The sequence below is a fragment of the Dysidea avara genome, chromosome 6 (genome assembly GCF_963678975.1).
Source record: "Dysidea avara chromosome 6, odDysAvar1.4, whole genome shotgun sequence".
Classification (NCBI taxonomy): Eukaryota; Metazoa; Porifera; class Demospongiae; order Dictyoceratida; family Dysideidae; genus Dysidea; species Dysidea avara.
In genome coordinates this window covers 27826627-27850460 of record NC_089277.1, presented here as the reverse complement: position 1 = coordinate 27850460, position 23834 = coordinate 27826627, and the positions used below count along the sequence as shown (strand labels likewise).

The 23834-nt window shown below is 36.3% G+C and overlaps 2 protein-coding genes and 1 long non-coding RNA gene across 5 annotated transcripts in view; all 3 read left to right on the top strand.

Moving 5' to 3' along the window:
* LOC136257270 (CTP synthase 1-like) overlaps nucleotides 1-23834 on the top strand; it is a 145127-nt gene that overhangs the window by 106876 nt on the left and 14417 nt on the right. The window lies entirely within an intron of this gene.
* Nucleotides 44-11891, top strand: LOC136257684 (protein NLRC3-like). Of its 3 annotated transcripts, XR_010702105.1 has the most exons (3): nucleotides 127-367; nucleotides 7373-8303; nucleotides 8417-9060. XR_010702105.1 is itself a non-coding variant. In XM_066050974.1 (2 exons), the coding sequence occupies exons 1-2, from the start codon at nucleotides 189-191 to the stop codon at nucleotides 11825-11827; spliced, it is 2940 nt and encodes a 979-aa protein (XP_065907046.1). In that variant the 5' UTR covers nucleotides 151-188; the 3' UTR covers nucleotides 11828-11891. The 3 variants fall into 3 exon arrangements, 1 of the variants encoding a protein (XP_065907046.1); XR_010702104.1 differs by having other exon boundaries at nucleotides 44-367; nucleotides 7373-9060; XM_066050974.1 differs by lacking the exons at nucleotides 7373-8303; nucleotides 8417-9060 and adding an exon at nucleotides 9067-11891 and having other exon boundaries at nucleotides 151-367.
* On the top strand, nucleotides 12158-13163 carry LOC136257683 (uncharacterized). The gene is made up of 2 exons (XR_010702103.1): nucleotides 12158-12754; nucleotides 12808-13163. It is a non-coding gene; the product is annotated as an uncharacterized lncRNA (long non-coding RNA).

Below are 23834 nucleotides of genomic sequence, written 5' to 3'. Positions count from 1 at the left end.
TGCAAGTGAACGCTGCAGAAAAAAAAAAACTACTATAATCACCAGCTAGCTGCACACAAGGCTAAATGGTCAAAAATTACTCTGATCACATCATGGTCACGTGCACAACAGCCCAGTTACGTGACGTCATTGAGCTCTCCCATATTTTTAACAACCACAATTTGCCACATGAGAAATTTGCAATAATTATGGAAGAACAACAGCTGCAGCAACTGTTAGAGATAATTTTGATGAAATTTTACGGAGTGATCAATGACGTTACTTACGATTATCAACATTTTCTCAGAAGACTTCGTGATAGTGACTTGATTAGCGAAGAACGTTGCCAACACATTGGAAGTAAAACGGAAACTTTTGAGAAAAACAGGTTTGGTTAAATAGTGATAGACCTATTATAGCTAGCCGCTACAATAACTCATGTAGCTTATCTGTCTAGTTGGCACTGTATGTGTTAATCTTCACACTGCTGCGTATTCTTTAACTCAGTAAATCAGTACACGGCGGCTAGGTAGCTCCTGTAGCCACATTTTATTTAGCTAACTATTACAACTATAGTATATTATTTTTCCGAGTTTTGCTTGGGCTCTAGGCTGAGTGGTAAACATCTCGGTTTTCTGGGTTCGCCCCAATCATCGCAACTAAGTTCCTAATTGGTAAACACCAGGGCGCTGGTAGCTAGTAAACCGCAACATTAGATAATTAAAAAGGGGTTCTTGGTTATTGTATTAAACCACTTTATCAATTGTTTTCTGTCCACAATGGTGGATAAACAACTTCAAGGAATGATGTAACCTGCTGATTTAAGTGATTATGTCATTCATGAAGGTTTTCTTTTATATAATGTGGATCAGTCTTAGCTGTTGTTAAACCATTGGCCATAACGTACAAGAAATGTTAAGGGATCGTAGCCATAAAAGCAGTGAAACAAGGGAGGTCATCTATACCTGCAGATATACTATTGGACACTTAATTCCTGCTTCAGTCTATAGCCACCCAAGGAATTAGTACTAGTATATCTGCATGCTGGTGTACACCTCAGTGGCGTAGCCAGGAAATTTTGGAAGGGGATTCGAATTTGGAAGTGGAATATCTGGGAAATTCCCAGGGTATTCCGTTTCTAGATGAAATTTATGCATACACCCTTAGGCACTAACATTATAATTAGTTATCTGTGTATGAGACATACACTGCTGTTTATGCAGCTTATGAACACTATAATCCTACTGTGTTTACATCTTTAGCCAAACAGTGCTACAAGATCAAGCATTATTAATGAAACTAGCTATTTTCACTTCCAGATAGCATACTGATTCCCAACTTAATAATTCTAGCACACTGCCCTTCTCTGTCCATTCCTGAGCTTCTTTTGTTGGCAAAGGGCTATTCCTTTTACAAACTCTAACATCATTCTTGGCACTTCTCTCAACTCCGGTCATCACTAGACTGGCTTATACTCCAATACATTCGTGACATCAAATGCTCTCCTCATAGCACTAAACATCGAACTAAACAGACATTCACAGTGTTAATATATCATTTCAATACTTTATGCTAACACACGTGTATATCACAATAACTGCAGTTGCTGCCCCCTTGAACTAATCTCCACTTTTTTCAAAATTCAGATCACCACCAGGTATCATGTGCACAATCGCTGACATGATACATCCTATTAGAATACCTTTGGCACAAACTATACCTTTGTAGATTTACAAATTCATGGCGAATACAATGAGTTAAGATTCAACTCCATATGCCATAGTATAAGTTATGCTAGTTTATGTAAGCGCCTGTAAATTATTTTCTCAATGTCTTCTGTACATGTTGATTGATTTATTCGCTCATCCGCGTGTCTACTGCTGTATTTCTCACACTCCTTAACGCTTAAAGCTGAAACTTAGCCAGTCTATTCCTCTGTGCCTGTAGACAACAAAGAACCAATAAAACGAATTTGATAAATGTGTGCATATTGACAGTTTTCTAAAATTAAGTCACATTTTCCATTTCAGTGAACCTTTAAATATAACCAAGTACCTTCAGTACACGACCCAAAAAACTTTCAAATGGTTGCTACAAACTAATAAATTTCTACTGACTTAATGACTGACTTACTAATGCCTTCAGACAAGCATAACTCGATAGCAATGGACTTGATATCACTGTTCAATGTCGCTTCAGCCTGACAGGTGCCTTTTAACATACTGCACCACTGACTTATCTTAAAGTTTGTCCTTTGTGTCCCATACAGTGCAAGGTGTTGATTTGTGGTACACATAGCTAACGCATGATGGCTTACCTACATTAAGTTTGTAATGGAAATTGTCTGTATTTTCCATAGTAACAGGATTAATTGCTGGGTGGTTCTCGTAATGTTTTTGTAATGCTGTGTTATGGGCTAAACATAGCTGAAAATGAAGCATAATGGCCACTTCACTTTTCAGTAGTTTGTAGTTTTGGGTACACATTCACATGAAAACATTTAAGCATGGCATCATTCTTTCTTTTGATGCAGTATGTGCTGTTCACCAGTCATAATGATGTTTTTAAAAATAAACAAACAAGTACAAGGAAAAATTAGGATAGGATTTAAGTTCACTAGCCATAAAAGGGAAGTCATGATCACCTACATATTCACTAGTGGACATTTTATCCATATTTCAGTCTACGTATATGATTGAATTATGGACTCTACTATAATATTTATAGTATATATGCAGGGGCATAGGCAGGGGAGTTCAGATGGTTTGGGCAACCCCCACCCCCTTTCAGTGGCGATTTAAAAAAATAAAAATTGCATTAAACTCTCAGCCTTGGAACTCTCTAGTAGGTATATGCATGTTGTCATGGCCCCCTGAGAATCAAATCATACTAAAGGTGAATCATTAACGATGAAACAAAGTGATTTAATACAGAAGGAAGGCGAATTCATTGAAGAAAGATCGTCATAAATTATTTTGTCACCGCAATGTAAACAAATGTCTGTAAATCAGAAACCCACCCATGTATGAAGATGAAACAAGGATTTTTGAACTTCCTATGAATAGGGGAACAGAATGATGCCCAGGATTTATCCATTGGAGTGTCAATTCACCAACCAGCAAGGCGAAAAAACTTGTGTAATTTTTTTTCTGGAGCTTGCTTGTTTCTACTCATTGTTGTTAAATGCATTTTATTACAGAAGTACTATTGTGTGTAGATCAATAGTTTTCTAAAATGAGGTCACAAATTCACTTGCCATTTTATTGAATAAATAGGTTGTTTGTATCATGCGATGCACAAAAACGTATGTTGTTATACCGAGATTTTTAGCCACAAAGTCACATTGTGACAAAAGACAAAGTACAGGAAGTACTGCTATTACACACTTTACAATGGTAAAGGTAGTGAAAGTCTGAAGTGTGGGTGGGAATACCAAGCTCTCTTCTTCACCTTTGTAGTGTTCCAAGGTTACTTGAACGATCTGCTGGAAAACAATAGTGGAGTTGTTCTGTTGTTACCTGTAGCTCGGCCTATTATAGTGCTTCATGCTATCAAAAGCTCATGCTTCTCTGTAAGTTTATTTACAAAGCTGGGTTAGCAGTACCATAAAACAAACAATGGTACCCACTGTTAGGGACCCGCCGATTATGCTGGCATAATTATGAGCATAATAGGTGCCTGAAAGCATTGAGCATAATGTTAGCATAATAGGTAGAATATTTGTGTAATAGTATGAATTCTTGCTTATCAAAATAGCTATCACAAAAAATCGATATACTCTAATAGAACAGTCAGTAACTCTAATAGAACAATCATATAACTGACTGTTCTATTAGAGTATATTGATCTTTTCTGTGATATGCATTTTGACAAGTAAGTTTGTGCTTCAGCCACTTATTATTTATCCATAAATTGGAAATTATTAACAGAGCATGAGAACTGAGGCATGAATAATTGGGCATAATTTGAGCATAATGGGTAAGTATTGAGCATATATTTAAGCATAATAGGTAAATTTTTGAGCAGTGCAGCATAGTATAATAGGTAAAATTATGAGCATAATCGGCGGGTCCCTACCCACTGTTATACACTTTCCCCAGTTGTTTCTCTAGGAATAACATCTCATACATATCTTGCCAGTTGTGTCATCGCAATTGTTTTTCCTCACTTTTCTCTACCTCCATCCACTGTATTGGACCCTTAAACATATTCAAAAACATCCAAGAAATAATACACTTGCTTCGACCACTGTACTGTTGAATTACAGTCCCTTTAACAAGGTTCTCGAGCATTCTTCACCGTAAGACCAACGTAGATTCACTAGCTATCTCCCATAGGCTTGTAACTTTCTGCACAAGTTGTTACTGTGTTTCAAGCTAGAAAAATATGATGTGAAACTAAATCGAATCTAGCTGTACATAGATACTTTTGTCGCTTTATGGCACTTCACGCATTCTAAAGTTTCTTTGTCTGATGCATTATGATGTAATATCCTGTATTGACAGGCTTTAAGCCTTCTCATAGATCCCTAGTGGGATATCATTCACAGAATTTAATTGACAAACCACAATACACTAAAATTTATCATATCTACTAAACAAAACAAATCTGACCAAATCACATAAACCAACCTATCCCACTAGTAGGCTAAGCAATTAAGGATTGATAATATATAGCCAAAAATTATTTTACCATTTCAGTGGACCTTAAACCACAGCATCATGAAGGTATTGTGAAGCTAGTTTCTGGCCAATATTTTTTGTAGAAAATTGCAAACCTCCATGATCCCTAATATGTACAGTTATTACCGTACAGAATAATTGATTTGAGGATACTTTCGTGATTTAACAGAGTTTTCATAAGCATTACCCACTAAATGTTGTGTTGTTTTGCTTTTTGCTAATGCCACATGTACTAGCTATACTTTTGCACCTTACTTCAAAGGAAAGAGAAGGCGTACAATGCTATATATATGTAGCACTACTTTATATAACTACTTTGTAAGGTATGTCTCTCTGTTTCTCTGTCTCTGCTTCTGTCTCTGTCTCTGTCTGTCTCTGTCTCTCTTTGTCTCTCTCTCTCTCTCACACACACACACACACACATACACAGACACACACACAGACACACAGACACAGACACACACACACAGACACAGACACACACACACACAGACACACAGACACACAGACACACACACACACACACACACACACAGACACAGACACACACACACACACACACACACACACACAGACACAGACACACACACACACACACACACACACACACACACACTAGTGCTGTGAACCTGCAGAGTTTACTAAAACCGGTTATTGGAAATTAGCAGACATTAAGGCACTAAACATGCCTTTTGGAAGCCTTAGGGTGGTACCAAAGTGACCATCAACATCCTGCCTTACAATAACAGCTATTACAAGCACATATTTACACATGCTTTGAGGTTATGTTGTGATGTTAACACTTGTCAGCAGGGGTAATTTATGGTTTACCAAGTGGGTGGGCAAAACCAGCTAAAAGGCTTCTTAGCCAATAATTGGCTTGACCTAGTTAATAACCGGTTTTTCCATACTGGTTCACAACACACACACACACACACACACACACACACAGTGTTGGGCAAGTTACTTTGTAAAAGTAACTAGTTACATATTACATATTACTTGCAACTGAACTATTTAGTTACAGTTACATATTACCCATAAAATAAAGTAACTGTAATAATATTACATATTATATTACTTTGTGTTCACAGCCTTAAGCTGTCACGTATGAAATTACCACCTTATCACGTGACATGATTGTGTTGTTGGACAATGTGCAAATCTTGGTTATAAGTAAGAAGCGGGTGAATAATCTTCATTCAGTAGGCCTCGTTACTTCGTTGTGGCTAGGCGTTACTCAGAGGATAACTAACAAGATTGGTAACTTCGTTACTTGTAGTAATAATATTACGTAATATTAGTCTCGTTACAGTAACTATATTACTTAGGTAACGTGTTACATTCGTAAGTAAAGTAATTTGCGTTATATTACCTGTTTTTATAGCGTATTTCGTTATATTACTTTGTTACCACAAAAGTAATAATATTACGTAACGCGTTACATAAGTAACGCGTTACTCCCAACACTGCACACACACACACACACACACACACACACACACACACACACACACACACACACACACACACACACACACACACACATACACAACTTCTTGGGCTGCATGACGCATTACACTACCATGTGTTTTGATATAGACAATCAGGTTGTCTTTCGGTACCATTTAGGCAACTGATGCAGCTATATTATACGTATACCTTCATATAAAATGAAGGTTTAATAATAAAGAGAATTAAGTAACTACAGTTGTTTACTCAGTTAAGTGCTATTTCAATTTTTGGTTTTCTGTTTACACCATGATGTGTATACATAAAACTTGCAGTGCTGGCATTCTTGATTGAGATAAACAACTTTGAAAGGAATGATGTAATAATGATTATTACCACCCTGAAGTGATTAAATTTTTTTATGAGGGCTTTTTAACGCTGTAGAAGCATAACAACCAACAATTACAATGTAATGAGAAGAATCTGCTGTGGTTTTGCAGAGTTTTCTTAAACAGTGAGTATTTTCCCACTAAATGTTATGGTGTTGCTAAGGCCATACATATGCTACTTTCATATCTAACTTCAAAGGAAGAGATGTTTCACCGCATACTAAAGCTTATGCAGTTGCATTCCAGAACAAGTTATTAATTCAGTCAGTATACTGTACCAAACATTGAATGTGAGGACTTAAACAATGTGACTGGATTTTTGAAAACCTGATGTAATTGCACAATATATATATATATATATTAAAAATATCCCATACAATTTCTCACTGTACATATCAATTTTCCCTTGATATCTCCAAAAGTTCTTGGACTTGAAGTTGAAACTTCACACTGCATATAGATTATAAAAAAATGTGTTAGTACGGTACCACCCAAATGCAACGTTGTGAACAAAATGGCTGCCATGCTGTATGTATATAGTTACATTATATGTGTTTGTGTAAATGTGTTGTGTGTGTCACACGTGCATGTACGTATGTGTAAGAGAGAGAAAAAAGATAGATAAACCTTTACTGCATTCCTGAACACTAATAGCAGTGATCTAACATTAATTGATTACCCCTAAGGGTAAAGTATTAGTGCAAATAATGTGTGTATTTGTGTGTGTGTCAAAAAAACTGATAAATATGTGTGTGTATTGTACAGTACGTGTACTAAGCAAAACCCAACTAGCTAATTCTGTTTTTGAAACAAATCACATTGAAATGCAGAAAATTGAATGCTGCAATAATAATTTTATGCATGTTTCAGTAAACAGTGAAAGGAGACTTGAATTGATACGCCTTATATATACTAGTGGATTTGCTTCTTCATGGAAAGTAAGAACGTCTTTGTGAACGTGGGTTATGTATGTTGTGGTAAAACCACTGTTCCCATGGAAATGCAAGCTTGAACAGCCTTCTTGCTTGATGTGAATACAGACCAAATACTGTTACCTTGAGACATTACCCAGTTCATGGTGAGTACAATGAGACAAGTCTATCTGTAGTGATCCAGAATCACGTCAAAGACCTGAGGAATCACAGGAAGAAACATGAAATCATTGGAATCTGAGCTGGAAGCAACTCAGGAATTAGAAATATTATATACTGTAAATTGTTGCATTGTAATTTACTGTATAATTACATTCATACTGAGAGCTTTAGTATGCTAGAGAATTCAAACCTATATAGTGTAGGAGAGAAAGCAGTGTTCCTAGCCTTGTGATTGAGCTGTAGTGTGAGAGACATGGCAATCACTTCTGATTGCCGCGTCAAATCAGCAAATAAGTATTCCAGTTTGTGCAATCCTTTACTGGTAGCTCTATGGGGACAGACTGTACTGTAGTTTTATGTTACAAAGTGCTCTGTTCAATTGATTATGAGTTTGAATGTATTACTGAGTGAACCTACGTATGTATGTTCAGAATCAGCTATGAGGCACCGTTGTACTCTCATGCTAAAACCCATGCACCGAATCCATATCCCCCAGCCGAGAGTCATCAGTTAAATAGCTGCATACGTAGTGCTGTGACTGCTGAAGGCTGCCAAGTCAAATTCCCTATAATTATATTTATAGCCATCTACAGACTAGAATCTAGCTCTGTATATAATTTTAAGTATGTCTTCCATTGTTAAAATGAAGTTGAACACCCTTAGGCTGTTTGGTTTTCCTCCAATCTAACTTTTGATATATTGTATCAGTTTCAAAATAATTTATCTCATATTGGATAGATTTCTTTTCTTATATCGGTCGCAAGGATCAAAAGTATTGAAACAATGGAGGGCATCTATACCTGAAGATATTTACTTGTAGACATGTAATCCCTATCATGGCTACAGAATGATAGACATCTGCAAGTGTCCATTGTTTTGCTACTTTTAAAAATCTATTTAACGATCCCTATCCAAGGATGTCAGTAACCAATGAGGCCAGTGCCTCATGACATTTTAGCTGAATTGAAGTAAAAGAAAATCTAATGAGAACAGAACTATGCAGTACCTATTATAGCATTTGTTCAATAGCAACAATTAATAGAAACAACACTTATCTAACATGTCTTTCACCAAGAATGCTGTAGCTTCATGTACACTTTGTTTGCATTAAATACCTCTAGATATTATTATTTATTTGGCTTGTTCTGTTTAGAATCATTCATTACAGTTTATCTAATAAGCTCAAATGGTAGGGTTTAAGAGTTAAACAGTAGTACTTTTTGGTAAGCGTACAGTTTTATCCCTAACATTGAATACTTGTCAGATAGCTAGCTCAGCACCCTTGCACACAGCATTACAGCCAGAAATTGCCTCCAGATAGCATTTCAAAATGTGAAATTCTGGGGGAGCATGCCCCCAGACCCATTAGACTATAGTTGCCTTTGGCATTATTAGAGGTGAGCCTTACCACTTTCTCTTTTACTCTGACACCCCTGCCTTAAAATTACTACCATGTAACTATTACTACAGGTATATGGTGGATGCTTTACTGAATTCAGTACGTAATGTTCATCAGTTCGCAAAGTTGCTGGAAATCTTTTATTCAGAGAGAGACTTTTATGAAGTAGCTGAAAGTATGAAAGTGGTCTACTGCATTCTTGAAAGTGAAGAAAACATTGCTGAAGCTCTCAACTATGACAACCTTATAATGTGCTTAAGAAAAAGAAATTTTTTTGCAAAGCATGAAGAAATTTCTTTGTCAAAAAGAAAAAATGAAGTTAAAGAAATTATAGAGATATTAAAAGACAAGGATATGCATTCCTTTAAAACCTTTTTTTCATGCATCAAAGAGTTGAAACAGGATGATATAGTCACCACAATGGTCAATTTAAGTGATAAATGTCCAAGTTGTTCGCTAAATAATTTCATGCACTTTCTTCAAAAGCGATATACCAATGGCTCTTTCACACAAATTTCAGAAGTGGATTTTAATCTTCCAATATCAGATGATATTAACATTGCACTGGTTGAAATCAGTGAAGAGGATCACAAAAATGAATCTACTTTTTTTGACTATCACAGTTTACTGCTTAAACAAGAAACTAGCTATACTAGAAGGTTCCTTCATTCATATTCTGACATAGTTGTTGAACCCTGTAGAGTCATTCTAATACAAGGATATCCTGGAAGTGGCAAGACATTTTTGGCTAAGCGAATGTGTACAAAATGGGCTCAAGGTGGATTACTACAAATGTTTACATATGTTATCTTTTTGCAATTGAGAGATATTGAAGTTGCTAATGCAAAAACATTGGATGAGTTGGTTGAATTGTACATGGGAAGTTTGACAAAAAAATTCATTAATGAAATTTATCAAAGAAATGGTCAGAAAATGTTGATTATATTGGAGGGATGGGATGAACTACCAGAATGTAAACAACAAAGCAGCCTATTCACTCGTCTTATATCCAGTAACCTTCTTCCTGAAGCAGTAATTACAAGTCGTCCTTCTGCCATTAGAAGTCTGCAATATAATTGCATTAAACGTAGAATTGAAATTCTTGGGTTTACAGAGCAGCAAGTAGAACAAAACATAATATGTTATTTTCAAAAATATACTAATGGTTCAGAACTAGTAGAGCAATTTTATTCTGAACTAAAATGCCTTCCTCTTCTAAAATGTTTTGTATTTGTACCGATAAACCTTTGCATTGCTCTGTACATTTTTAACACAAATGGCTATAAATTACCAAATACTTTTACAGATATGTACAAGAATTTAGTTTTAATTCAGTTGAGACGTTATCAAGCTAGAAAGTTACATGGTAGTGCATCTATTAACATTCTTGAAGACTTGCCTAAGGACGAAGTTAAGGACATGTTACTTAGAATAAGTAAAATTACTTATGATCATTTGCAGAAGGATTTAACTCTGATATTCAATGAAACAATTATCAAACTATACTGCTGTAATTCTAGTGATATGAACTTAGATAATTTTGATGGGATGGGACTACTGCAAGTAACCAACCACAGACATTTTGAGTCTATTAGCAAATCATATGAATTTATTCATCGCACTCTTCAGGAGTTTCTGGCAGCTTGGTATTTATCTCAGCAAGACAAATCATTTCAGCAAAAGCATTTACAAAATATTTTCAACAAGAAAGAATTTGAAATGGTTTGGATATTCTATGCAGGTTTGACAAAATTTACAAATGTTTCTTTCAATGAAATTCTTCCAGAAAATTACACGCGAAGGGCCAAAATGTTATGCTACAAGCTATTCAACTGGTTCTTGTGGAAATTTATGAATAAAGCACTTGCTAGCTTTCACATGCATGGCATAAATAAAGTATTAGATGGACATTTCCGTGGAAGAGAGTATTCATATAGTGTGTCTCGTTACATTTCAAGAGCGTTTCAGACCACACTAATAGCAGCAGTTATGGAAGCACAAAATCCTCAGTTGTGTAAGGACATATGTAACAGCTATCTTTTCTATGGGGAGACATGCTGGTTTTCTGTTCCTGAATCTGCTGCAACACCTCAGATTTTATCAGCATTATCCTACTGTATAGCACACAGTGAGAAGAAGTGGATAGTTCAATGTAAGGAGTTGGATTTTTGTGAAGCTGACAATTTACTGAAATACTTAACTTGCAATAAATCTCCCAGCTGCCAGTGTAACAAATGTGGTGATTACAGTAACAGCACCAACAGCAGCTTGCATGCTCTTGATATTCACAGTGGCCAAAATCAAATAGACGGCTCATTAAAGTTGCTTCAATCTCAAAGAAATCTTCGGTGGTTAATATTATCTTATTGTAATTACAAATTTATGAATGATACTTTTGTTGTTGAACTTGCAGAAGTATTAGCAGAAAACACTTGTTTAATAATGCTTCATTTAGTTGGTTGTAGCATATCTAGTAATGGAATGAAAGCTATCACTCAAATGTTAAAAAAGAACAAGACATTAGAATGGATAGGATTGACAAACAATATAGCAACCTTAACAGAAGAAGATATAGTATTGTTGCTTAGAGAGATCTGTGATCACAACAACACGATTTATATGATATTCATTGACAAAGTTTTTTACACATCTGATAATGTACAAGAACAACTGCAAATCTTTAATGATAAACGGCAACAAAGAGGAGTGGAAAATCTTCATCTTGCTATTAAATTTCATCCTTCAAAGCCATGTCTTGTTTTCAAGTACCAAGAAATGTGTGTACAGTTGATTGCAAAGTTGCCTTTTATAAGACATAATACAGTAAGTTGAGTTATTGCATGTCTTTCTAAATAATTATGGAGTTGTAGCTATCAACATTTTGGGATAATAAAATTAATATCTTCATTGTGTAATGATTCATACACAGTACTGTGCTTAAAAGTATCTATGCAGTCAGTGCCATGCATCTTTCAGTGCAAACATGGCTTTTTCCCCTCAGTGATCCAGCTGCATACAGGATGGCCAGAGCTTTAACAGGCCGGCCTCAAACTGTCTGCATATGGCTAGCACATGCTCACCATGGCCACATGGCTTAGACAAAACAATTGGTAACTTAACTTTGACTTAATATGTACTTATATAGCTTTATGTCTGTGGAAATCTGCTGTCATGGGTGATAATTATGGTTTTCTCAGAAATGGTCAATTTTTCATTAAGGGCCAAATGAATGTATTTAATATTTAAAAAAATCAATTCTTACTTACAGTGCTAAACCTATATTACACAAATCATCACCTATAGTTATTGACATCATTCTTAGGTAATGCTAAGCTTCATGTACTAAAAATCTTCATCTTATGGTGCTTGTCTTCCCTTTTTGCAGAACTTTCATCATCATTGGGTTTGTGATGCATATAAAGTATTGACATCTAAAAATAGATATACAAATTCCTAATTTTTTTCAAATGCATTAGTTTTAACTACCAGATTATTTATGAAATTTTAAATATACTTATTGTTCGAGTCTGTGTATTTTGTTGTGATTAATTAAATGGTATAATACATTTTTCAGTCACCATCAAGTGTCATCAGCAGAGACATGAAGCCATCAGAGCAAAAGGTTATTTACTTTGGTAAAAACCCCATTAAAATGGTGTGTCCTGAATGTCATGAAGAGATGAGCACTAAAACCTCTCTCAAGATTGGTTCATTGACATGGGTCTTGGTTTTGCTACTTTTCTTCACATTATTGTGGCTGTAAGTGGTTTGACTAACAGTATACACTATTATTAATGTAACTCCACTAATAGGCTATTGTTCTATCCTCTTTGTTTGGACCAGTGTAAAGATGTATCCCACTCTTGCTCAAAGTGCAATTCACAACTTGGAGTGTTTCGGAGAATATGAAGACTTTTATTCACTGCTGTAAATAGGTGGAACACTATATGCATGCATGTAAACAATTATAAGTCATTATCAAGTTTCAATTGGCATTGTATATGTACAGTATGTACATAACCATTCATATTGAATCCTGTGTACTAGAAAGTGATGTACAGTAGTATATGATATATGCTAACATGAGTACAATGCAATCGCTGTTGCCAAATTGAGCATTTGTGCTCTTTTTGGTCCTACATAAAAGACATATTAATTAACTACTGGATTGCTCTATCACTACAGGGAGTATGTATGGGTTTACTGGGGAGACATATAGTAAGGATTTTAATAAAGAATAGGGGTCCCATGAAGCAAGAATAGATTGCTGGACAGGTGTAAATCAACAAGGTTTGATTTTACATTGAGTAAACCCCTATAAATTATTAATTATTTCAACTCTGTTATACTTTGCATGACACTAGGAAATAAGTCAATTTAAAAATTTTTAATAGGGATTTGTGGGTGTAATTGATGTAGTCTTGCACCTTGATTTATACCAACAGTCCCTTCTTGTTCCGGGGGTTGTTCAGTCTTAAAATTTTATTTCCTAGTTTATACACTGTTTTAAAGATCCGTTTATCTGTAGCTATAGATTTTGGAACTATAATAATGACTGGAAGCATCTATATAGGATCTGACACATTCATTACTCACACTACACACATACTTCACATTGTAACATAGAGAAAAGCAGCTACTATTAAATAATAATTATATTGTTTGTCTGTGCCTTGACTTAATCTGATTAGATACATCAAATTGTACAGTAAAAGTAAGCTAGAGACAGGTGGTGACTGATAATGATGTGCTACTGACACAGACATGAATTTGCTTCCACATGGACTGGATCAGTGGCTACAAATGACCCATGATCAAACTATATAGCACTATAGAAAAATGATGATTAGAGATGAATATTAGTCATTTAGTATTTGATTGTTTATGATGATTTGAATAAGGTAGATTTATGTAGCTGAATACTGCATATTAATACAAATAACTAAAAGGAAATAGTGCATGAAAGTTGTGGTTACAGTTGTACATGTAACCACAACTTTCAGCATGTACAGTGAGTGGCTACATGTAAAAGTATTCGTGATGACCTGGAAGACTGTTGTGGTATATAGTACATTTGTGCCCGAATACATGTTTACACTGTAGTTCTGGTTGGAGGTGAATGATGCTTTGAATTCACAGACTCTATTCATTGTCTTGCTAGAATGAATCAGACTGTGTGACTGAAGAATAAGCTGCAATCTTTCTTCACATACATGTTCACTCATAGCTGTATGCATGTCTTATAGTAGAGTAGCTAGGTAATCTATGTACAATGACTACACAAATCATTGACCATACAAATACCAGCTAAGAGGCAAAACAATGTTGTCTGAAAGTCTTATCTTCTTCCACATCGCCATCTTCCTTACCACATCTGTGACTTTTGCAGCTGAATTCAGCCATTGAGCACATTTTAGCAACTACAGTGAAATGTCAGTTATCCAAACTTTTGATGAATTGAATACCAAAAATGACAATTAGGTGACAATTATATCCATCACTATTTTTGGTGGTAATAACTTGCTTGGCCTAATGGGAGGCTTTTCAGTGAAAACGCATGCATATTACCATTGTATGGTGATTCAGAAGCTTTTGATTTCCAGGTAAGGTGTTCATCATATAAGTGTACAGTTTACTGTGTAATGTCAATAGGGTGATTAATATGTGCAGATATTATAATGCTGTTTGGCTAGCGGTGTTTATACTGCTGTTGTAATTAAACTACCAATTCCTTTACTATCTTATTACACCAGGTTGGTAAGCACTGCTTAATGTTAGTTGCTTGTGCTACCAATCACAACACACCAACACAATGCTTGGTATACTGTATATACAGCTTAAGGATACACATAGAATGGGGTATTGTTACAGGGTGACAACTAAACATATACTCCATGCTTAAGTGTAGCTACTGGCACCATTTTAGTCAAGTGTTCTATCTTATGTTGACAAGTATATGCAGTGTATTTTACTGTACAATGTACGTTCAGTGTCTTGAAGTTAACTTTAGTAGAAATGTGGTCTCTTAACACAGGTGGTCACTATATGACAGGTTCCACCTTACAACTGTAAATGATATCACATATCTAACTCAGCATCTAATAATTATGTTGTAAATATCTGCACTATGTATAAGTACCATTCTGCATGATGTGCGTGGGCGGGAGAAAATAGGGCTACATTTTGCTCTTATAAATGGCTATAACTTTGCAATAGTAAAGGCTATGGACTTTCTTTAAATGTTAGTGTACTCTTCAGAGCAAGAGCATTAATTTGACACCAAGTCTGTGAATTTTGAACCATTTATAGGTGAGACAGATGAAAAACTGACCATTTTAAAGCATTAATTGGGTGTAAAGGTCACCAAAGGGCAAATCTGAGGTGGCTTCCTATCAAAAAATAACCTTTATGATACATAAAAACTATGTGGCAAGTTTCATGCTTTTATCCAAAAGTGCACAAAAAAGGTCATAGCACCCTAACTAACTGAGTAATACCTAGTCACAACGGAGTAACGAAGCCCATGCCACCTTGAATTACCAAATGAAGTTTATTCTCTTGAATACAATTATAGCCAAGATTTCTACATTGTCCAACAACACTATCATGTCACTTGATAAGGTGGTAGTTGCACACGTTTATGGACACAAAAGTAATACATTTATACAGGAGCTTATGAGCTGCTGAAGGCGGCGAAGGAGCATGAAACTTACGCTGCCTGCTGGGTGCCATCGAAATCCAAATTCAATGGCGATTAGTTTCCATATAAGGAAAGTAAAATCTCATTAGTTGACACCATTATACTAATTGTGCACGACACTTGTAGCAATTTATTCAAAAAATGTGACGTAATTTGGATTGTGATGGAACCGAGTTTCATGCTCCTCATAAGCTCCTGTTGTATAATATTTATGTCATATTATTAGTTAATTTATATGGAGTTTCACTGGTCGGTATCTCACTCAAGTCTCAGACACATACTAATATTTATGTATATATAAACACCTGTTGTCATCGCATGCATTAAATTTGGTGCAGCTTTATTGACAGCGTGGTCAGGATCAGTCTTCTGAAACTGCTTTCCCACCTGTTGCCCTGCCCTCAGCAAAATATTTGATTGGCGGTCAATTGGCCTACGGAAGTTGCTAATCTCCTTCCCTCAGCCACATCATGCTGGGTTGGCTGGAGTGACAGAGGAATTTTCACTTGGGCGGTTTCAGATAGTCAGCCCTGATTTGGAGAGAATTAACTTGAGATCTGAGTACATAGATCTGTCAAGAAATTTATCGGAATGTGAATCAGCTCATGTGATATGTGCCTATAAGCTTGATGGGCACCGCAATATCATTCTTCCTTCTGCCAAGCTTTCTTCGTCAGGTTTAGTGATACAAAAGATTAATTTATGGGTTACATATAATATGTAATTGTAACTAAATAGATTTAGTTGTAATATGTATTGAATTACTTTTAAAAAGTAATTGCCCCAACACTGGACATATGTACGTAACTGTAGCATCACTGGTCTTGTGATAAGCTATTCGTTCCAACATTTTTTTTACCAAAAAAGTGCATTTGTCTGACTCCTTCATGGTGGACATGAAATCATAGAATTTATCAGTGTCCCCAACCAGTAGGTGAGGATGAAGGTGATCTTCTAAGAAAACTTCTGATATTTCCTGCTCAATCCTGTTAAGGCACAACTTTTTCTTGTCAAAGACATTGACCACTCGACGACTGATCAAACCACGAAACAGATCATTTATTGGTAACGCGTTACACAAGTCATTATGCATATCCAACAACGCGTTGCATTCTGGACAATGATGTACTTGGGTTGAAGAACGCGCCGCTAGCCTCGCAGTGTGTACAGCCTTGGACGAAGTTTCTGAAGTATCCATAACTAGCAACAGTAGACTATTAAGTTCAAACAGTCGTGCGATTTATGCATAGACTATTCCCATTCCCTTTGTTTCACTATTACTTTGAAGTCGCGTGACTACACTGACGAATCCACATATCAGAACAATTCAATATATTTTAATGTCATTTAGCTATAGTATGAAAATGTACTGTTTGTTCAATTAGAATTATTTTTAAAAAACTGATTCTACAGAAACCTGTTAATTTTAGCAACTTTTATATGCTCACCTGTATAGCACGTATATCATATAGGGGTTGGGTGGGTGGGAGGGTGCGGAGGGGAGGGGTGGTGGGTCGCCCACGCACAAGAAGTGGCTGACAGTGAAAAAACAGTCTATAAGCATCATGCAACTGTTTAAATATATACGTTCTTTGATATTGTATATACATTAGTTTACCAGTGATAGTTGTAAACAGCGAACAGAATGTAATGAATTGCCCGCCCACGCACAATTTGCACCTTCGTTAAAATGGCCTTGCTCAAAGACGATTAAATGTCTAGGACGTAGTTTTCTGTATAAATACTTTGGTTTGTTTATCATGCTGTAATATTGAGCTGCTGTGTTATGCTATAATAATATTAATGCTTATATTATTATTTTAATGATGTTTCTATTACTTTAGTGCACGGTGGGAGGTGGAAGCGTCCATGATGACGATTGGGCACTGTGCAAATAAGGTGAGTGTATGCTTTGTACTAAGAAACCCACGTAGCTGTGCAGGGCTCATCTTCTGTATAGTCTTTTTGTTTCTGTTTTTTCGAGGGGTAGTCAATGCCCATGCAAAACACCGAAATGGTGTACCGGAGGGGTTGCCAACGCCCACGCAAAGCACCCAAATGTTGTGTACGAGAGTCCCAATCTTTATGTATTTTAAAAGCATTTAGTGAGATTGCTAACTAGTAACTACCTGTACAGTTGTTGATCTACATCTTGTTTTAGGTATTCGTGATCGATCATTGTCTACTTTGTTAAACTCACTTTCTCCATTATTTTTACGTGATTTTGGATTTAGGATTTGGTTTCTAAAATATTTGTGTATTTCTGATTGGATTTCTCACATAGTGTACAAGAGTCCCAAGGCATTGGCTACCCCTCGCTTTTTACCAAAAGTCACTAGTTGACAAAGGTAGTCTGATCATCTAATAATGATATTAGAATCTAAATTAAATTCTTGATCACAGATACACATTTCCCTTGTTGCTATATGTGGTGGACCACAAAATTAACTAATGTAAACAACCCTTACAATACCTTGTAGTGTTTTATTTTTATGTGAATATGTAGTGTAGTGTACTGTGTGTGTGTGTGTGTGTGTGCGTGTGCGTGTGCGTGTGCGTGTGCGTGTGCGTGCGCGTGCGTGCGTAATAAAGATTTTTTTAAATTCACCAATTAAAATGTGACCGTTTTTTCCACAGGTTTACATTCTGGAGATCTGCAAACAGCTAAGGTTTACATTCTGGAGATCTGCAAACAGCTAACTTGAAAGTTTTATATTGACAATTATTTTTTAAATTAATATTTATTTGATTACATGTACAATGGCTATTGTCCATTGAAAAGTTGATGAATTAAACATTCACGAAAGGAATGCTTCTCCATTGCAACTCGCCCACGCAATATAGCGCGCGCTTCACTAATAATTAGTGCTCAGCCGGGGTATGCGACTATTGGATTGAGATGGTGATTTTTATAAAATTATTTGTATCATGTATAACGTTCGTCACGAACGGTATAACTAGCTGAAGTATTCAAGCAAGGAGTGATCTAGCCTTGTATGACGGGGATTAGTTTAAAAGTTCGCGCCTGGATTGTTGGGGTGAGCCAATATTTTCATTGCCAATGGTTTTATGTGTAATGTTAAACCCCCTACTTTGTACCATGAAAAAGGACGTATTAAGCTGTTGCGTTTTACGTGAAAGTAGATGTCATCTTGGCCATTCCTGCTAGAACGGGGGAAACGTTTAAAAGTTATCTGACGCTCCATGACAGAGTCTTGAAAACCTGCTTCCAGTGTAGACGCGTGTATCTTGTAAACGAAAAAAAATTTTTTTAAAGTCGCTTAATTATTTGATATGATATAAACAATACGGAGAATCTCCTGGACGACCTGGTTATGATTATCAGGATAACCTTATTGGATGTGAGTAACCTGTGGTGTACCATAGTGACCATGTACAGCGCGACATTACAAGTATAAATTGTGCGTGCCCGTTTATGTTTGATTTATGAGTGAAGGCAAAGCCTGTATAGCCGATCAATGCATTAACATTGTACAAAAGTAAATCTAAAATCTAGTAGATAATTATTTAAAAGTGTTAATTGAAATTCTTCTACCTAGGTAAGGCATAGATAATGGGTAAGGCATAATGGGTATATATTATCTATGGGTAAGGCCACTCCAAGAAAATTCCTTATTTCCCATTTCATTGACCTCAAAAATACATGCGGGCGGGGGTTCATTATTCATTATAGATATTTCCACTTATTTTCGAAATTCATAACTAACAGGTAAGGATACAGTAGAAATATTTAAACTAAGAACCTGAACAGTGAAAAGCTAGCTAAGTAGGCTTTCTGAATGCTAAACTAGTTACTGCTATACAATCACAGGATAAATAATGAATAAAATGTTCAGTTGACAGCAATAATGAATGACCATGTGGGAAGAGAATCTGCATGTGGGTGGGAAATGGGAAACAATGAATTTTCTAGGAGTGGCCTAAACTGTTCCAATGATTACTCATTGATTCTAATCATAAAGTAATTTGATCTGCACATGGATTAATCTTGAGTATGTTGTCTGGTCCACCCTGGTAAGTAGTGGAGTAGGTGTAATGTCAGAGCTGAAGTAAATGAATTTTGTATAGAAAAATTAAAAATCACCCCATCTGGTGTCTATTACAACAGTGATGGTAAGGATAGTAGTGACAGCCTCTCAGTATAAGATTTGTCATGTAATGATGAGAGAGATGGTTAGCTCTATGTCAACCTTTCTCTGATCAAGGGTAAATAGTGGTCCCCAAATGTGACATTACAAGATGGGTCGAACTATAGTGTGATAAACAACTTTAATAATAGATCATGTGTCTGGATTGAGCAGAGTCAATGTGCTCACTAGCTTCTATTGTTTATGCATCTATGGTTCATATCACTTTACCCTCTAAATATTGCTTTACCTATATCACTTTACACTTGTCACTTTACCTATATCACTTTACCCTCTAAATATTACTTTACCTATATCACTTTACACTTGTCACTTTACCCTCCTTGCATGGCTTAGCATCACCATTAATTTTATAGTTTTTGTTTTTATAAATGTAGCAACTATGATTTTTTTTTCATCACGATATGCCTATCTAGTTTCATAGTGTTACTGTGTCCAGGATCTAGAGGATGATCAGGGATTATAACAAGCTATCAAGACCAGCTATGAATAACATCCTTCATTACAGGTAATGTATTGTGATGTGGAGTTGTAGGAGTATAGTAGAACTTTAATTAGGCCATCATTATTTTATTCCTTGTTTCCTGTCACTGGTCTCAGCAGTTTTTAGGTTAATTATTTGATTATTGATCACCAGTGTTGGGGGTAATGCGTTACATAATAATTATTACTTTTGTGGTAACGAAGTAATATAACAAAATATGCTGTAAAAACAGGTAATATAACTTAAGTTACTTTACTTTGCAAATGTAATGTGTTACTGGCCGTGCACCAAGCAAAAGTTTAATGACTGTTTGAAAATAATTATTTACAAAACACCACCATAGCTAACTATGAAACACCATAGATACTGGAAACACTATCCAACACATTAATAAATGCCATGTGATCAGTGATTTGCAGACCTGTGTGATGCTACAGCAGGGTCTACAACAATAAAGTATTGGTTTTGCCTAAATTTTGGAGACAGTCAACCCCAAATCTGCCCCCAAGGGAAAAAACCTCCACTGAACAAAAACCACATGGGTAAAAAAAAGAACAGCTGGAGGAAAAAACCATACATGATGCATGCAGCTGTAGCACCACATGTGCATCACTCTCGAACACAAACTGCAATAACAATAACCACAAGCAAGATTAAGCACATGGATGAATACATATATAATAGTCCAGAGTCTAGTCCAACTGAGTAGGCTCATCATCTAGCTAATATCTGTAAAGGAAAAGATAAATAAAAATTTAACTGAAGTCAACACCACACATCACATCCATTACACACTAACATCCCCTCAATAAAAATGAAGCAACAGTAGCTTGGTAAACGGCCTAGAATTGCCCTAGCAACCAATCATTAATTTAAATACCCCCAATTATCCCGCCACGCATGCGCAATAACGTACCGCGGAGAGCATATTTTCTGTCTAATATTGCATAACCGACAGAAAATATCACTCCCCACTAAACTCTATTGCATGCCACAACACACACAGACACTTGGGTTGGCCTGGCCGTGCACCAAGCACCAGCACTTACTATGTACATAGACACACTCTAGAAGTACAAAGAGTGGGACTCAGTATATAAAAGGCTCAGATGCCTAATCTTTGTGTAACTCCCAAGAGAGAAGCAATTGAGTCCTTAACATAGCCATCCTTGGCGCTATCTGAGGACCAACGACCATGCCTCTTGAATAATCTGTCTGGTATTCCAGCTTGAGCTGCAGCAGTAGCACCTCCTGACCTAAGGCTGAAAAATCTGACTTAGAGAACCCAAGACATTCCAACCTGTCCAACAACAGCTCTCGTATACGAGCGTGTGACAATTGGCCAGATGGACGCAGTTGCTCACCCCCTTTTTCCAGCGGACGGAACAATATTCAAGAGGAGTTTGACAAACCACCCATGTCCATATATCGCTTAAGCATTGCAATTGGGCAAGTAACTTTAGCACTGCAAGCCACATACACCCAGACATAGACACACTCTATATACCAACGGATTACTGAAAGGTGACGGCAACCCTGCCATTTGATGAATCCAGGCAATAGCATATGTAGCTTCCTTCACAGCTGCTCGGGACTGCTTAGAATCTCCCAAGTGTTGAAGATACAATGCCAGGTGAACTGGCTTTACTGCAAATATGTTGATATTGCTAAGGGACTGGGCCCATTTCCTCCAGCGGTTGAAGTTACTGTAACGAGTCTAATATCATGTAATATTATTACATTAAGTAACGAAGTTACTAATCTCGTTAGTAATCCACAGAGTAACGTCTAGCCACTACGAAGTAATGAAGCCTACTGAATGAAGCTTATTCACCAGCTTCTTGCTTATAACCAAGATTTGCACATTGTCCAACAACGCAATCATGTCACGTGATAAAGTGGTAGTTTCACACGTGACAGCTAAAGGCTGTGGACAGAAAGTAATATAATATGTAATATTATTATAGTTACTTTATTATATGGGTAATATGTAACTGTAACTAAATAGTTCAGTTGTAAATAATATGTAACGAGTTACATTTAAAAAGTAACTGTCCCAACACTGTTGATCACATGAATGTACTATTAGTATGGAGGGAGGCACAAAATGACTACTCAGCTGTTAAGGTAAACACATATAAACACATAGCAGTATGGTAACTGTATAAGTGGTTGGAGTCCCTCCACTATTGTTGAACAGGCTACATAATCTTGCACCTTTAAAGATCAGTATACTCTAATAGAGCAGTCATGTACCCAGACAGAGTAGTCAATTGTATAATTAATATTCAATAATCACCTCCCACCCACATCAGTTTTTGCTGCACTAGGTGATGGGAAACAAGCAATATAATAATGATGGCCTTGTAGTACTGTGTGTTTATTTGTGTAAATATTTTAAATGTATTTTCTTACTCTTAGATGGCAGCATATGCTGTTCCACCTGGTACTGGTGTATGTGCATGTGTTGTGTTGTGTGAAGGTACTGTATTGTGCATGTGTGGTATGTAGTTAATATGCAGTGCATGTGTTTGTGCATGGGCAAAGCAGAAACTGGTATTACCCATGGAAGCAACTGAAAACCCAAGTGTCATTGTTACATAGTGGGTGTGGTGTAGTGGGGCTTTGGAATTTTAGTTTCCTATTAATTTGGGCTGGGACGTATATTGAAATTTACCATTGAACATTCACTAATAAAATGTTTGAACTTTCAAAGCTTTGGTGTTAGCTTTCAAGTTACAGGTTTTCTTGTATTTATGCACATCCTTTTATCTTTCTAATCTTATTTTTAAAACTTTATAAGCATTTGGAAAGTGCTTAGCAGCAGTACTAAGTGATGCAACTGGTCGACTGCAAATGGGCGTGTTTGATATACTGCAATCACGCATAGGTAAACACCAACTAATGGCTGAAAGGACCTTTTCCATGCTTATAAGATCTTTTAAGGCTACAACTACGGTAGCAAACTAAACTACGATGGTTAAAAAGTGGGCATGGCACAGGAAGATTAAGCACGAAGTGACGAACATCGATCGCGCAAGATGTATAAGCAGCTGCAATAAAGGTAACGATGTATATTTGTAACGATGTATATTTATAATTCTTTCGTAGACTATGAGTGCATTACGAGCTTCAAAGGATACTTTTATAATTCAAAGTTTACTTAACCTTCGAACCCACAAAACATTCGAAGCTTCACCCCAGCCCTACTATTACTCTCAATTACTGTATCTGTGAGACATAGGACAGCCATCTGTTGTCTGGTAGTTCTAGAACATGCCTGTGTGTACTGGAGCTTTAGAACCACAGTAGTGTGCTTTTTCCCCATCGCTCCACAAATACTAGAGACACCACTATGGAGCTACAACTGCTGGTACTGCTCTTCCTCACGAATCATGAAGATAGCACATTTACAAAAACTAGTTGAGCCAAAGCTTTGTAGGCTAGTACATTATTCCTATAGCCATGATTTATAGTGAATACACT

Excerpts from the sequence above, each read along its gene's own strand:
- LOC136257684 (XM_066050974.1), top strand. The coding sequence starts at position 189 with ATGGAAGAACAACAGCTGCAGCAACTGTTAGAGATAATTTTGATGAAA. Across the intron at positions 368-9,066 it reads GAAACTTTTGAGAAAAACAG|GTATATGGTGGATGCTTTAC; the intron begins GTTTGGTTAAAT and ends CTATTACTACAG.